Below are 15,951 nucleotides of genomic sequence, written 5' to 3'. Positions count from 1 at the left end.
ATTGAAGCTTTAGGCTTAATATAGCCAACTTCTAAATTTCTTCAAGGGTAACACGTTTATTTTTAAGCTGTTTTTTAAACGCCACCTTCAGCCCGTGTCGTGACAGCCGCGACTTCCCGCGGGCGCTGCCGGGCGCTCCTCCGGCCGCCCGGGGGCGCTGCGGGCGGGGCGGGCCCGGCCCAGCGCTGCCCCCGTTGCCACGGCCGGGCCGGGGCGGCCGCAGCGGGACCGGCACCTGGACCGAAACGGGCACCGGCGGCGACGCTGCCACCACGGGTACCGGCGAGGAGCCTGAGGAACCGGTAAGGCCCGGGCTGCGTCCCGCCTGCAGCGGCGGGGAAGGGGCGGCCCCGGCGGGCGGGGGGCGCGGCCGTTGTGAGGGCCGGGGCCGGGGCCCTCCCGCCCGGCCGGGGGATGCGGGCGGCGGCCCCTCGGTGCCAAACCCCAGCTCGGGGCTGCGTTCACCGCGTGTTGCCCTCCCGGGGCCGGGGGAGGCTGGTCCGCTGGAGCCGCAGAATGACGAGGTGCTTCCCCCTTGGAGAAATGTACTGGGAGCCCGGTGCCGTACCCTAAAGCCACCCTTGGGGCGTTTTCTGGTTGAGCGGGGTTGGTGCAAGGCAGGGAAGGGCGGCAGCGATCTCCCTGTGGCTGTGGGATCGCTGGAAATTTCCTGGCCTCGGGCGGCCGGTGCTGCGGGCTGGTCGTGCTGGTGACGCCTGTGTACAGCAAGGACAACGAGCTGTGCTTTCTGTGCAGCTTAAATTCCCTCTGGTGCTAACAGGGCACGCTGCCTTTCCTTAAAGAAGGGTGTTCACAGCCGTACAGGAGGTCTCTGCTCTGCTTTTGGGGTAAAAAACGGGAAAGAACAGTGATTTTCTAACAAGGTCACGTTAAGGTGTGAGTTGTGCTAGAGGGAGGTCCAGAGGGATGCTTACTGATGGGAGAGTACAGTTTGCAGCTCGATAACTTTTCATTCTTATATCTTTCTCTTGGGGGAATCCAGGTACCCCACGTCTTGGAATTTTGCAGACAATGCATCTGCCTGCACATTCACCTGCCCTTCATTCCCAGCTAAAAGCTGAGCTGTCTGCAATTCCCATGCCTTGCTGGCTGAGTAAAGCCCTGTGAAACCCACAGGGTGATAAAGGGAAGGAAACTATGCTTTGAGGAACTCTTCATCTGGAGCAGCATCCACAGCTGGTACCTGAGGGACAATGAGTACTCCAAATGGATTTCCGCAGCACTCAAGGGTGTGTCTTACTCGGAGCGTGGAGGGTGGAGCAGTACAGGACCTGCAGGCAAAAAAAGCTGGAAAAGCAGCCAAAAAGGAGCCTGGGGGTGATGGGACACCTCCGAAAATAGGCACGCCCATAAGTGAGACCTTAAAGCTTCTGCCAGAAGAACTCAAAGCTAATATGAAAATTAAATCGATCACTCCAAGGCCCCCTCGGAAGCCCCGGCTGGAACGTGCTGCATCCCTGGATGAAAAGAGCTGGAGAAAGTGGAGACGATTTAGGACAAGCCAGGAAAGTCTGACTGATCCCAACGAGACGAGCTCCTCCAACGGTTCCCTGCAGGAAGCGTCGCCCAGCCCTCCCACCAGGGGCAGGGCCAGCCCCTGCAACCCCTGCTGCCCGCAGGACTCCTTGCACAGTTCACCAGACGCCTTGGAAGCCAGTCCCGGGGGGAAGAGCAGGGGAAGCGCCTCGGACCTGGGCAAACGAGCCTCCGAGATCTCCAGTGCCTTTGGGGGGCTCCTGCGGGGGAAGGGGTTCGCGGGGGGCAAACCCCGGCTGTCCCAAATCATGCCGGCCCGCCCCCTGCCCCCCATGGAGCTCAACGTGGCCTCGCACTCCCTGAGGACAGCTAATAGGATCGACTCAGATTGTCTGGATTACCGACATTATTCTCAGCACAAGTTTGGGAGGGTGAGCAGCAGCCTCAGCGACTCCCGGCTGCAGGGCAATGGGACTCTCTATGACAACTGCTCCACAGACTCCATGAAATCCACCTTCAGCGTGCTCACTCCCATCCGAGCCAAGGATGTTCGCAGCAGGTAGGGCTCCCCCAGGTTTCTCCTGCTTTTGGGGTGTCAGCAGGGAGGAGAATCCCTCTGGGCAAGGGCAGGGAGCTTCTGAGCTCAAAAGCCATTCTGTGATATTTAACCTGCTGTGAAGAGAGTTGAAAGATGAAGAGATCAGTACAAATACTCTTCATTTGCTCCTTTTAGCTAAGTGTTTTCGTAAATACGAGTCTGGTTTGCTGTCAGTTTGCTTGTAATATTTACATAATCTGGTTTGAGAATTCAGAAGCGGTGGCTGTGCATGACAGCAGTTGGGAAAACTGCTTTTTATAAAAAATCTAAAAGTACATTAGGCTTGAACCAAAATGATAAATAACAGAAAAAAATAACACCAGGTATTTTAAATTGAGATTGTCATGCAGCATTATCACAGTCCTGTGAGGTGCTGAGCAGAGGTTGCACTTGTTTGGTTTCTGGCAGGGACAAATTATGTGCTGGGAGCTATTCCAGTATCCCACAGGAGCTCCTCTGCAGGAGGGAAAAACCTAATCATTGATCCAAAGCGTGGGAGTCAGTAGTAGAGGGGAAAGAATTCTGAGATAAATTAAAGTGTTACTAGCTGGTAAAAAAGCCCCAAAGAAAGATTGTTACTTGTTTGCCACAAGGGTTTTCTTTCCCATTCCTCCCTAAAGCAGCTGGAGCGTTATTCTCTCATCATTATTTGCAGAGCTTAAGCAAGATTAAAAATGCTTATTCAACATGCAGTCCCTGTGCCAGCATCCCTCACCTCTGTAAGCATGTCCTTCAGAGAGGCAGGTGCTGTGGATGCATCTGTCCTTCCCAAAGGGAATATTTTGGGACCTCAGGCTCAATAAATTATTTTCTTGAAGCTGGTTTGATGAGCTGAATTGAAGGAAGGATGTGAGTTTGAGTTTTTGGTTAGGAGAAACCTGATGCCAGAACATTGGGAATGGTGGAGCTGTTTTTATGTTTGGGGTAAACTGAGCTGCTTCAAGGTACTCACATTTAATGGAATCCCAGAATGGTTTGGGTGGAAGGGACCTCAAAGCTCATCCAGTCCCACCCCTGCCAGGGCAGGGACACTTTCCACTGTCCCAGGCTGCTCCAAGCCCTGTCCAGCCTGGCCTTGGGCACTTCCAGGGATCCAGGGGCAGCCACAGCTGCTCTGGGCACCCTGAGGTTATCAAACCAACTTCTTTGTTCTGTATCTGGATGAGTTTAGTGGGGCTGAAGACTTTGGATGGCTTCAGCCTTCTCATCACAGAGCTTGAGCAGCATCAGCCTCACCATCACCCTCGTGTCCTGGCTTTGGAAGGAACTTCACACAAGTAGAACATTTTATAAATATTAAATTCTGTCTTCTTAAAGGCATATTCTTGATTATTTCAAGATTCAAGCATTACACATCAATATCCCAGCTGCCATGCCTGTTCCTTAGATGCTGGTTTTGGGTCTTCTGTTCACAGGAGCTATTTGGAAGGCAGCCTTCTGGCAAGTGGTGCCTTAATGGGAGCAGAAGAACTCAGCAGATATTTCCCTGATCGGAATATGGGAATCTTTGTGGCCACCTGGAACATGCAGGGGCAGAAGGTAGGTGCACAGAGGTCTGCACAGGTCCTTTGGCAGTTAAGTTACCCCAGCTCTACTGAGAGGACTGGGGTGATGTTTTTCTGTTCAAGACTATGTTCCTTGTCAATCATATTTTTTAAATTACAAGGTATTTTTTCTAGTAAAATCTTTGCATAACTAATACTTCTTTTCTTTTCTTCCCTTTTGTTTTAAATTTCTCGTGTAATAGGAACTTCCAGTGAATCTGGATGACTTCTTATTGCCAACAGATCCAGACTTTGCCCAGGACATGTATGTCATTGGGGTTCAAGAAGGCTGTCCAGACAGGTAGCAAAAACAATGTAATGAAGCATCTTCTTCTATTGTCAACTAATCATTTTGATTTAAATTAGACTAGAAATAGTCACCTGTATTGTATTGTATTCCTAATATTTTCCTGTATTGATATTGAAAATATTCCTAATATTTTCAATGATCAACCCATTTAACAAGACTGAATTCTATTGCATGAACACCAGAGGAAATGGGATTTAGAGGAAAAAGTCACAGAGATCTGTACATCATAAAATCCCAGAATGGTTTGTGTTGGAAGGGACATTGAAGTCCATGAAGTGCCAGCCCCTGCCATGGGCAGGGACACCTTGCACTAGACCAGGGTGCTCCAAGCCCTGTCCAACGTGTCCTTGGACACTCCCAGGGATGGAACAGCTTCTCTGTGCATACAGAATTTCATCCTGATGGCAGAGCTCTGCTGATTCCTGTGGCACCTCAGCAGCCACCCCTTCGCTGAGTGCAGGGAGGTTTAGCTTAAGCCTTGATGTTGTGTGTGAGAGGGATTGCTGTGTGTGCACGAGGCTGATCTGCTCTCCTGGCTGTTGTTGTCTGCTGTGCTGGCTGTGTGATGCACTGTTGTTCTCTCCTGCAGGAGGGAGTGGGAGATCCGCCTGCAGGAGACGCTGGGCCCCCACTACGTCCTGCTGCACTCGGCTGCGCACGGCGTGCTCTACATGTCCGTCTTCATCCGCAGGGACCTCATCTGGTTCTGCTCAGGTGTGTGGGGAGCTGAGGGCACTGTGCCAGCCTGTGCCCTGCCCTTTTCTCCCTCTCCTAACCTCCCTGCTCACTGTCAGAAGCGTTTCAGTAACAGCATCTTTTTTACCTCCTTCCAGAGGTGGAGTATGCCACGGTGACAACTCGAATCGTGTCTCAGATCAAAACCAAGGGGGCTCTGGGAATCAGCTTCACGTTTTTTGGGACCTCCTTTCTCTTCATCACCTCCCACTTCACATGTGAGACATTTGCAATCTTGCTATGAGTGTCCTGGTTGAGGGAGGAGGGGAGGGAGCTGTTCAGAGGTGAAAAAGCAGGACAGGCTGAAGCCAAAGCTCAGGATTGCTGAGCTGAGAAGGATAAGGGAAGAGGTTTGTTTGGTAACAAACTTACAAAAGAACTGTGTTTATGGAGACGGGAACGAATTCTGCACCATTGTGTCCCTTTTCCCACACTTTCTGCCATCATTATTCAGTGCAGACACTCCCAGAGTGTCATGTTTTGTATGTGGAAAATGTCTGATACCCTTTGGAAGCTCCTGGTGTAACCAAAAATGATCATTGAATGAAAATGAGTCACTGTTGGCAGTAATGGGGTTTCTGTCTTGCAGCTGGGGACAGTAAAGTGAACGAGAGGAAACTGGACTACAATAAAACCATTCAAGCCCTTACACTTCCCAAGAATGTTCCGGACACAAATCCATATCGATCCAGTTCCAGTAAGTGTGAAACCACGAGTGTGGGAGAGCCCAGCTCAGCAGAGTCTGGGCTCTGTCTCAGTCTGCACTGGGAAAGAGACAAGAAGAGTGATCATTTGAGACTGTAAAAAGAGACTACAGCTCTTTTCATCTGAGGATGGTTATTACTCCCATGATTTTTTTTTTAACTTGAAATTGGGAATTTGAGAAAAAAATTGAAATGGAAGTGAGAAAATTCAAAAGGGGATTTTTTACATGATTCATTTTTTTAGCAATATGGTAATTTTTGTTTAATATTATTAATATTACAGATGTGTTTCTCTTTCCAGATGTTTTCTAGAACAATTAGGAATTACTTTATTTCAAATTTAAGAGAATAAACCTTGTGTCATTTTGCATGTACACTGGTCAGAGCATTGTTTGCCAAAGTCCATTGTTGTTTCCTAATACTGTGCTGACAACTTGATACCTACATAGATAATTAGCTCCTTTTACAAGGAAATTTAATATACTCTTTATCTGCAGTGTAGCATTAGCTTTTTGTGTTCCCTCTGGTGTTAGCTCCTATAGATAGTTTGGTCTCTTTTCAGCTTTTTCTATGGTTTTTAACATTTCTGTTCTGTTTTCTCTTGGATTGTTAATTCCCATGTTCAGTGGTGATCACAGGTAGAAAACATACTCAATATCACATCTCCAGGTAGTGAAAAGAAAGAATTTCTTCCTCTAACACATTCAGCAGCATCCCTTGAACCTTGTGCTGTGAATTTGCAGGTGATGTCACAACTCGGTTCGATGAAGTTTTCTGGTTTGGGGACTTCAACTTCCGGCTGAATAAGGATCGGGAGACGGTGGATTCCATCCTGAACCAGAACCCGGACACAGACGTGTCCAAGCTCCTGGTGTATGACCAGCTGACCAGCGAGATGAGTCGGGGTAAGGGGCAGCTGTTCCTCTCCATCCTCTCCAGGAACAAACTGGAGTAATGTCAGCCCAGTCCCCATTTCCTGGAGACCTTTCCTGCTTTTTTTGATTAAGTTCCCTAAAGAAGGGAGTCAGCAGCTGTCAAGTACACTGGCAGTGTGTCAAGGGACCTGTTGCTGTAGCAGTTTTGTTCTGTTTAATGTAACCTCCCAAGCCATTTGCTGCTGTTTCATCTGACTCTTCCATAACCTGGGCATCTTTCTGTCCCAGTGTCCAGGGAATTTAGATTTGAACAGCATTTGCAAAGCAGCATGAGCTTTCAGTGGAAGGGGAAGTGCATGGACCAGTTCTTCTTTGTTTAATTGACCACTGACTAAACAGGCACTGGCAATTTTTTATCCTCTCCATGTCAGGACTGGAGCTTGCTCCCTTTCTGGAACCCAAGCCCAGGTTTTTCTGGGATGTACCTGGCTGTTGTTTCTAGCTAGCATTGGTAGACACAGTTCTAAGGAGGGAGGAGTTTGTTCATGCCATTCTCCCTTTCCCTTACAGGGTCTATTTTCAAAGGATTCCAAGAGGCTGATATCCATTTCCGTCCTTCCTACAAGTTTGACATAGGAAAGGACAGCTATGACACCACCTCCAAGCAAAGGACTCCCTCCTACACGGTAAGGAATGATTTCAGGAGTCAAAGGGGATTCAGTTGTGCTGAGATTTGTTGCTTAGGGGCAGCTGAGACTTCTGGAAGAAAGGATTGTAGAATCTGTGAGCACAGGGAGAGTTTGGCACAGGCTGTTAACCTTATTTTCCCTGTCTGAGTGGGCTCTCCCCTGTGCTCAGAGCTGGCACAGAACTGGTGGGATCAGACAGTGAATGGATCCCCATCCAAGGCCATATTAGTTTCACCAAGTGGAGGGTGATGAATGAATGGATTTGTCTCCTGTGAAGCAGTGCTGCTTTCCAGGGTGGGTGGTGTGCAGAGGGTCACCCTCTGTCACCCTCCCTGTCCCCTCTACCCCTGCCTCCAGGACCGGGTCGTGTTCCGCAGCCGCTACAAGGATGACATCCAGGCTGTCAAATACTCCTCTTGTCCTGTCATCAAAACCTCAGACCACCGACCTGTGTTTGCCTTGTTTCGTGTCAAAGTGAGGCCTGGCAGAGACAAGTGAGTACCTCCTGCAGCTCCACATGATTGATTGCTCCAGTGACCCTAAGGAGATTCTCCTGTGTCTATCCCTGCAGCCTGTTTGGATTTTACCCAGTACATGCTGGTGGTCAGAGCAGTAAGAGCTTAAACCTTGCCCTGACAGTTGAAATCCCTGCTGCCAGGTCTCTTAATCCTTCTGAGGGGGATAAACAGAGCCCACTGGAATTGAATGTAAATCTGTGTTTTATCTGAGATGCAGCTCTTTGTTTTCCCTATCAGCATGGGCAGCTTTCCTCTTCTCTTCCTCTTTCCCTGTTTAGGTTCAGTTCTGTTTTCCCTCCCCACTGGTGGCTGCAGTTCAGCACAGCTGGATGTCAGTGGAGTATTTTGAGATCCTCCAAGTCCTTAATGTCCTACATAGGCTGTTGTAGGCTGTTGTATTAGTAGAACTCCTTAGGAAATTTGGTTTGAAATTATTCTCTTTTTTTGTGAGTAACATGGTCAGGGATTTCAAGACCTGAATATCTAAAAAAGTGATTCCACAAAGTATTTGGTCAGCAGTGCAATTACAATGGGAATTTTTGTTTCTGGGTATTAAATACCCATTAAATAGCAGTGTGTGATGGGCTGCTCAGGTTCCTCTCTAAAACAGACCAAGGTAAGAATTCTTGAGATGAACCACACCAGTGAGTACACCAAGTTAGCAGTAACCTGGTGTAGCTTTTCAAATGAGTGGGTTTTACTTCAGAGTCATTAAGAAAATCCTCTATATATGAAAGCAGGTGAGTTCATACTAAAATTTAAAGTACATTTCCCTTTTACAACCAGCATTTTTGTTTCTCCCACAGCGGTCGCTGAATGCCTTAAGAAAGTAAAAATCAGATTTGTGGCCTTTGTTGTATGAAGTAGTAGGGAAATGCTGGGCAAACAAGAACGTTTTTATTCCCTGACCTGCTGGCTTGTGTTCCTGTTGCAGCATCCCCCTGGCTGCAGGGCTGTTTGACAGAGATCTGTATCTAATCGGAATAAGGAGGCGGGCCACAAGGGAACTTCTGAGACGCCGGGAACAAAAGGACCAAAGATCCAGCAGCATATGTAGCATTTCTTGAGCTGAAAGGTCTGCAGTGCTTGTGGTAGAGGTGCCCTAAAAGAGGATTTCAGACCATGGCAAACTCTGCAGGGAATTGTCTGCATAAGCACCTCTGGCAGTCGCTGCGGCTTGTGAAGAATGTCTTAAACCTCATCCTGGATTCATTTGCATGAGCTAATCCATGTAGCTCAAGTGCTTCTGCCTAAGAAAAGGAGTCAGTTCTTTAAGACATCCATCCCAACTGGTGTAATTGATTTATTTTTAACCAAACTATCTTGGGAAGCCACTGGGTGCAGACCCTTGGTTCCCCTCCACGCAGGGGCACAGCTGCTGGAACTGGCATCACCCAGAGCAGGAGACGTAAGAAACACCTGCAGAAAGGTGAATTCTTTGTTTGTCTCTTTGGTTTGGTCAGATTAACTTTCATCCAGTGTGGGGTTGGGTTTGCTCCTTCTCTGTAGCCAAGTGTTGGTATTCTGTACAAGGAGTAACAGGGACCAGTTCATGGCAGTTGTGTGTATGGATGGTGCTCCTGTGTTGGGCTTTTTGGGTCCTCTACAGCAAATTGTTTGTGAATGTACTCCTGTACATTGATGTGTAGAAACATTGCCTTTCAATAATCGTTCTCTAGGCCTTCTCTTACTAAGGGGGTAAATACCAAACTCTCAGGCCATATATTTGTCTGCTGAGACTGCTTGAAGCCATCCCTTCCTGAACTCACTTGTCCTCCCCAGGGCTGATTAAGCACTACCTGCCTTCAGCAGCAGGAGTTGGAGTTGATCTGAGAACAGGCACTGTGTGATGCTTCACCAAAGTGATGCAAGTGAGTGCACCAGGGAGGTTTGCAGAGCAACTGCAGCCACTCAGCTCCACACAGCTCCATTACCTCCAATCACAGTCAATTCCTTTTGGTTTTATTTTTCCAGATCAGTAAACTGTGAATAACTTGCTATTTCTGAGGTAGTGTTGTCTTAAGGCTACATATACTACAAGGACCAGTACGGCACTGGTAAAATGTTAAGTACAGCTAATAATTAAGAACTCCTCATGGGGACAGATGGGATCATTAATCACCTTAGGACCTAAAACATCATGCAAACACCTTGGAGGAAGTGCTGCTGACTATGCAACCTGTCCAAGACAGGCTCCTGTTCTGCGGTACATTTATGGCACTGACCTGTCTGTAGCCATCAGGTATTTGGATTTCCTTTCTTTTTAAAGGAATAAAAATAAATTAATGCAATACCATAAGTAAGAACCAGCTCTTATTGTTGTCAGAACCAGAGTTCTTTGCGTGGTGTGTGTTTGGGTGACCTGGGCCATGGCTTCAGCTGGAGGGGTGGGACAGATTTCTCTGTAATTGTTTGCATTGAACAGAGCATGCTCCACTGGCCAGCTCAGGTAACACTTGGCAGATGAATTTCAGTACTCTTATTACTTCTCAGTTGTTCAGAGGTCTCTTTATTTCCTCACAAGCATACACAACAACTGAACATAACTTCCACACTGTGGGCTCTGCAGGAAGCAGTGCAACGTTTGAGTTGCATGAGGAAAGGATGGGGTAAAGCAGGTAACAGCAGCCTCACAGTGCTCTGCTCCCAGCTGCATTGCTCCTTACCAAACACATCTAGCAGTGAAGAGCTGCAGTGCAGCTGTTTTGTGTTTTAAAACCCACCTATTGGGGGTTACATAAATCCAGTGTTTTATTCCTCTTTTGAGTCTCCATTTCTTTAGCATGCCACACATGTGGCATTTGGCTTTCTGTGACGTGGTGTCAGTCAAGATTGTGTTTCTAAATGTTGTGATTTTGTTATCTTGACTTCCAGCTGAGCCACATCTCTGCTATGAGACTGATTGTGTCTTCCTTTTGCAAGGCCTTAAGTCCATCTGGGTGACACTGAGGAAATGAGGCACGAGTTTAAGGTGCGGCAGCAGCAACTCCTTTAATAACTGTAAAGCAACTCTGGAGGAAAAGAACTTTAATTCTTTAGCACAGTTCATGTCCAAGTGAAAAACCTAAAGAATAGGATCAACCTCATTCTCAAGTAAGTGTCCATTATGTACAGTACCTCTGCAGAGAACTCCACAGAAAATTGGTTCTGTCATGGGGCTGCTTTCCTTGGAACTCTTGCAAGATGGTGAAGTTATGCCCAGGTGGGTGATTCCTTGTCAGATGGTGAATTATGCTGATGAAATGGATCCATGATTTGTAACAAAATCTGGATTGCAAGGAAACTTTTTGACTAACTTTACAGGGACAGTAACTATTCTTTTCCTAATTCAGTTTGACCAAGTTTTAGTTCACCTTGGTAAGTTATAAATATTCTCTGAATTCAGACACGTAAGCCAAGCTGTTTAAGGTGCCACACATTCCTCAGGAAGGGCACGGTGGGGCCTCATGTGACAGCCCCACTTCCACTGCTGGGGTGATGAAGAGGCAGTGGCTGGCTGCTCAGAGATGTGCTTTCACTGTAGTGATGAACATTTTGGCTTGCTCTGTTCTCCCCAAAGCCAAGGGAAGGGTTTCAACACCCATCTTCTCAAACTCCTCCTCCAGGGGCAGCGCTGGCTCCTTACACGAGCTCTTCACAGTCCAGTTCTCCAAAGCAGCTTTGCTCAGCTTCGTGGTTGCACAGAATGCCTGGGAGCATTGGGGGGAGGGAGGGTGGTACAGCAACATGAGAATGAAAAAAAAACCATTAAAAAAGAAGAGATTTGAGGCCAGGCAGGAGGTGCTGCTCTATCGGAAGAGGCGGTAGAGCCGCGGGAGCCGCCCGTCCTTGCTGGAAAGGGCGGCCTGGATGTGCTCGTACGTGGGCAGGTCTGTCAGGTCACCCAGGGCAGCCACTGCTGGCTTCTTGTGCAGCATCTTAGTCACCACCCTCTTGATATCACTGGGTTTCACCTGACCTGCAGGCAGAAGAAAAGCAGAGCTGTGATACCTCCATTGTGAACAGCACAAAGCAGCTTTAGGCCCATGCTCAGAAAACCAACTCCGTATCTTCTCTACCATGATTCTTGTTTTCCCTTCCTTCTGACTAAAACAAGCCCTGTGCTGTTAATTGTGAAAGCAATTAAGCTCAGTTTCAAATGTATTTCTGTAGTACTTTCAGGGGTAATTCATCAGTCCTACAGGAATATTTTAACTGTACCCACAGTTCCCTCAAGGTAAGGCAAAGCATTGTCTACTCACTGATGAGGTCACAGAGCTCATGAGGTAGCTTCCTTGTGTTTGTTGCCAAAACCTGCCTCCCCACATCTTCAAAGATCACTGGCCGAGACTCCAGGTTCATCATGAGCATGGACTTGAGCTGTGTCTTTGCTCTCTCAAGTTCTACCTGTGAAGGAGCAGGAAATTTAAAAATCTTGTTCCTGCTCTGTAGCACAAGGTAACATGGAAGAGTTCTGCAAATACCTCTCTTTGTGGATGCATTGCTAATGTTGCTGTTTTCTTTTACAGAAATATATAACAAAATTATCTCTAACAATCCATTCTAGCACAGTCAATGCAATGCATTCCCAGAATCCCAGACTGGTTTGGGTTGGAAGGGACCTTAAAGCGCATCCAGTGCCACCCCCTGCCATGGGCAGGGACACCTTCCACTATCCCAGGGTGCTCAAGCCCTGTCCAACCTGGCCTTGGACACTTCCAGGGATTATTTCAGCTCAAAGACCATCTGCAAACTCAAATGTGCTGCTGACCTCTCCCACTGCTCCTGCCATGAGGATGAATTCCCTGGTGATGATTTCCACCATCTCCCGAACCTGGGGAAAACAGATCATGGAAAGAAGATCAGAACAATGCTTCTCGTGCCCACAGAACCCTGGTACTGATGTGGTTACTGTTTAAGGACTCCTGTCTCTGAGTACAGGACTCTGTACCTGTTTTGGATCTGCACTGGCATGGATGCACAGCAGACCTGTGTCCTCATAGCTGTGGTGGTAAGAGGTGGCATTGTACATCCAGTGGTGCCTGTGAGTATAAAACAGTATTTGAAAATTTAAAACCCAGAATTTACAATGTAAAAGTTAAACATGGACTGTGAGCACCCTCCTGGTGCATTCTCAGGATTCTCAGCAGTGCAGTGAGAATTGTCAAGCCCTGCTTCTGACAATTTATGCTTGTGGCATCTACTCCCTTCTCTCCACTTGAATCCTTGAATCCAGGACAATACAGAGACAATCCTGTTAATATTCCCTGATTAAAGCATGGACAGGGCTAGCAGAAGAAAACACAACTCCTGGTCACTTCTGCCCTTTACTTTCACCCTCTCAAAATGCCAACTGACACACCAGTCCCACGTTCCAAGCAGAATAAACTGGTGGGCTTTGCTTTTTTTTTTTTTTTCCATGTAAACCTGCTACAGGATTGTTTCTGGCAGCCCTTCAGCAGCAAGACAAACCCACCTGTTGAGCACGTTGAGGTAGAGCCGGGTGAACATGCCCTTGCCAGGCCCTCCAGCTGAAAAAGAGCCACCACCTCCCATCATCATGTTCAGCACAGCAAAAGGAATGAAATCGTCCTCCTGCATTGGAACAACAAACTCAGGTCATGGCAGAGCTCTCGAGGGTCTGGGGTGAGTAAAGGTGGGGGGAAAAACACAGCACAAGAGCAGTGGGAAGGGCAAAACCTTCAGCCAAGTGTTGTGGAAAATGCTGCTTGTTTTTATGGGCAGCAGCAAAAATGTCAATGTTTGTGGAATGAGGCAGGGTTCCTGGGATTCTCCAAGGAACAGGTACTCCAAGTATAGGCCACACAAAGTGAAGGATTTCAGGTTAATACTTACTAAAAATGAGCAGCTCTCTAACCCAATCATGATGTGGGTGAGCTCTGGGATGGGAGTAGGGCCCAGACTCACATCTGACATGTCTTTTTCAACCTGTGGCAAGGGCAGACAGATCATTAACACCAGTTTTCACAGCTGTTGGACACAGTTTGATATACTCCAAATAATCACCACACCACCCAATTAACAGCTGTCATGGCCAGTTTGAGGCTCATACTCATGAAATGTAACTTAAAAAACCAAAAGCCTCTAGAGAAATCAACAAATCCCAGCAAGCTGCTGGCTGCCACCTCCACCACGTACCTTGATGATGCCTCCGGTGTACTGAGCCACGGACCTGTCCACAGCCCTGCCCTGCCCCGAGCCCCACACGGGCTCCACCCCCAGCAGGTATTTCCTGGCACACTCCACCAGGTGCTCGTGCTCAATGCCCACCCCAGCCAGCACCATCCTGTCTGGGGTGTAGTAACTGCTCAGGTAGGAGTGCAGCACAGCCCGGTCGATTTTGTCCGTGTTCTCCACAGGGCAGAACCTGTTCAGTCCCACTGTGTTGTCTCTGAAGGCTGCCTAAAAAGTAACAGACACATTGAAGTCACAAACAATACTTCATTTTTCCCTAAACCCCTCTCTAAACCTCTTTTTGCTTTGGAATTAAGCCCACATCTGAGAGAGGAAAAGCTGAGAATTCAACTCAGTAACATTTTGTCACCCACATCAACAAAGGGAAGTTACAAACAGAATTATTTTTTAGTTTGGGTTAGAATCTTCCACATGTGGAGAATGCTGGATTTCGAAGTGAAGGGACAGCCAAATTCTCCCATCACAGAAAATCTGGTTTTAGAACAGTCTAAAATAAACCCTGAAGCTGCCAAAACACAGGAGGAATGCAGCAGGGTGGAACTGCCAGAGAGTTACCGCATGGATCATTTCTGTCAGGAGAGGCTCTGGGTCAGGTCTCATGTTCAGATCCTCCAGCTCAAACCTGATGGCCATTCGGGTCATCTCAATTTCTTCATCTGCAATGAGACAAAACAAGGCATGGCAACCCCTACAGAGAATACCCAGCTGCAGCAAGGTCACTCCAGAGAGAATTCTGAGCTCTTAGGAGCAAGCCATGTGGTGGAAATGGGGTTTTTTTTGAGGCAGAGGATTGTGCTGGCAGACCTGATAACCTGGGCTGCAGGGTTACATCAGCCAGCAAGTTGACCACGGTGTCCAGGCCTCTGGCATCAGCAGACACTGCATACATGATGGTGTCCCTGCAACACACAACCAGGTTCTGCACTGAGACATCACTTCTGAGGTCACTCAGTGTCTTCTCAGTATAAGGAAATCACAGATGAAGCTGTTCTATCCATTAAATGCTTCTGAAATGAAATAGATCTGACTTTTATAATCCTTTCAGACTCACTTTTGTAGCTTCCCAGCAGCCCAGACAAACAGATTTCTGCTGCTTGGGAACAAAAAGTGGCTTTTCCTGCCCCACACCAGGAAAAGGGATTCAAAGTGCTGTCTGTGCTGCAACCCCCAGGTAAGAGCAGAAGGAGCAGCCCACCTTGATGCCTGGCAGTCACAAATGCCTCCATGCTTCTCTAAGGTGAGGAGAATTTCATCTTTGCTGCCAAACTGAGCTGTGGACTAAGGAAGAAGATACCAGTGTTATTAATTAGTAAAGCAATAACTGTTTATAACCCTTCAGTGTAACCCAGAGCCTCTCTGACATTCTTTCAGTCCAACTGAAGGCACTACATGCCAGCCTTGGAGATAAAACTACAAGGGCTTTTAAAATGTAATTACAGTCATGCTAATTAATAAGCAATTAGGATTCTGTGACTCTGTAGATGCTGTCACCACTGTTTAACAGCTGAGGTGCAGAGAGCCCCGTGGGTCAGCCCTCCTCGGCTGCTCCGTGCAGATCTGGGGAGCCCAGGGCAGTACTCACAGAGAACGCCAGTTTCTCCAAGAAGTGCGAGATACCACTGAGATATTTCGCTTCGTGTCTCGATCCCGAATTCACCAGAACTGGAGTAAAGAAGACAGCAAACCAGCGTGACTTTTACACCCGCGCTCCTCACAACCTGCCCCGGCTCGAGGGGAGCTGGGGTGACAGCGGCTGCCCCCAGCCCCGCCGGTGCTCACCGCCCACGGTGCAAAACTGCCCGAACTTGTTCTGGGAGGCGACGCGGAGCCCGTTCTCCAGCACCGTCACCCGCGTCTCGAAGCGCTCCCGGCTCTCGGCCGCCGCGAACACGGCCTTGGGCACGCCGGGCAGCGGGCACGTCAGCGACACGCTGGGGTAGGCGCCGCCGCCGCTGTAGCTCCGGCCGGCCGCCAGCCCGCACCTGCGGGACACCGGGCACACCGTCAGGGCTGCGGGCGCGCCGCTCCGCCAAGGCCGCTACCGAGCGCCGATCCCCCCCCAGAGCGGGTGCCGCCCGTCCCCCCGCTGTTCCCCCGCTGTCCCCGGCGCCGTGCCCTCCCCCGCGCGGTGTCGGGCCCCGCTCACCGCCGGGCCGGGCCGCAGGCACCGCGCCGCAGCCACGCCATGGCCGCCGCCATCTTGCCGCCACCGGGAGCGTGGGGTCAGGGGGCGGGGCCGCGCCGCGGGGGCGGGTGCGGCGGCGGAAAACGCGCGCTCATTGGTCC

The 15,951-nt window shown here is 48.9% G+C and overlaps 2 protein-coding genes across 2 annotated transcripts; one reads left to right on the top strand and one right to left on the bottom strand.

The window, feature by feature from the left end:
- The first annotated feature begins 174 nt into the window (after positions 1-174).
- On the top strand, positions 175-9,776 carry INPP5E (inositol polyphosphate-5-phosphatase E). The gene is made up of 11 exons (XM_059864948.1): positions 175-302; positions 1,004-2,056; positions 3,511-3,634; positions 3,843-3,940; positions 4,539-4,663; positions 4,783-4,902; positions 5,274-5,381; positions 6,132-6,293; positions 6,834-6,949; positions 7,310-7,446; positions 8,405-9,776. Exons 2-11 carry the CDS (start codon positions 1,215-1,217, stop codon positions 8,535-8,537), a joined length of 1,965 nt encoding a protein of 654 aa, XP_059720931.1. The 5' UTR covers positions 175-302; positions 1,004-1,214; the 3' UTR covers positions 8,538-9,776.
- Positions 9,777-9,962: 186 nt separating this feature from the next.
- PMPCA (peptidase, mitochondrial processing subunit alpha) lies at positions 9,963-15,865 on the bottom strand. Its single transcript, XM_059864949.1, has 13 exons — positions 15,812-15,865; positions 15,445-15,647; positions 15,248-15,327; positions 14,861-14,943; positions 14,470-14,564; positions 14,221-14,321; positions 13,609-13,872; positions 13,306-13,398; positions 12,926-13,044; positions 12,401-12,491; positions 12,221-12,283; positions 11,712-11,856; positions 9,963-11,428 (listed from the first exon to the last, which is right to left on the bottom strand). The coding sequence occupies exons 1-13, from the start codon at positions 15,862-15,864 to the stop codon at positions 11,259-11,261; spliced, it is 1,560 nt and encodes a 519-aa protein (XP_059720932.1). The 5' UTR covers position 15,865; the 3' UTR covers positions 9,963-11,258.
- Positions 15,866-15,951: the final 86 nt, after the last annotated feature.

This window comes from Haemorhous mexicanus, chromosome 21 (genome assembly GCF_027477595.1).
Source record: "Haemorhous mexicanus isolate bHaeMex1 chromosome 21, bHaeMex1.pri, whole genome shotgun sequence".
Taxonomy (NCBI): Eukaryota; Metazoa; Chordata; class Aves; order Passeriformes; family Fringillidae; genus Haemorhous; species Haemorhous mexicanus.
Note: the sequence above shows the minus strand (reverse complement) of the source record. Positions and strands in the feature narration are given on the sequence as shown.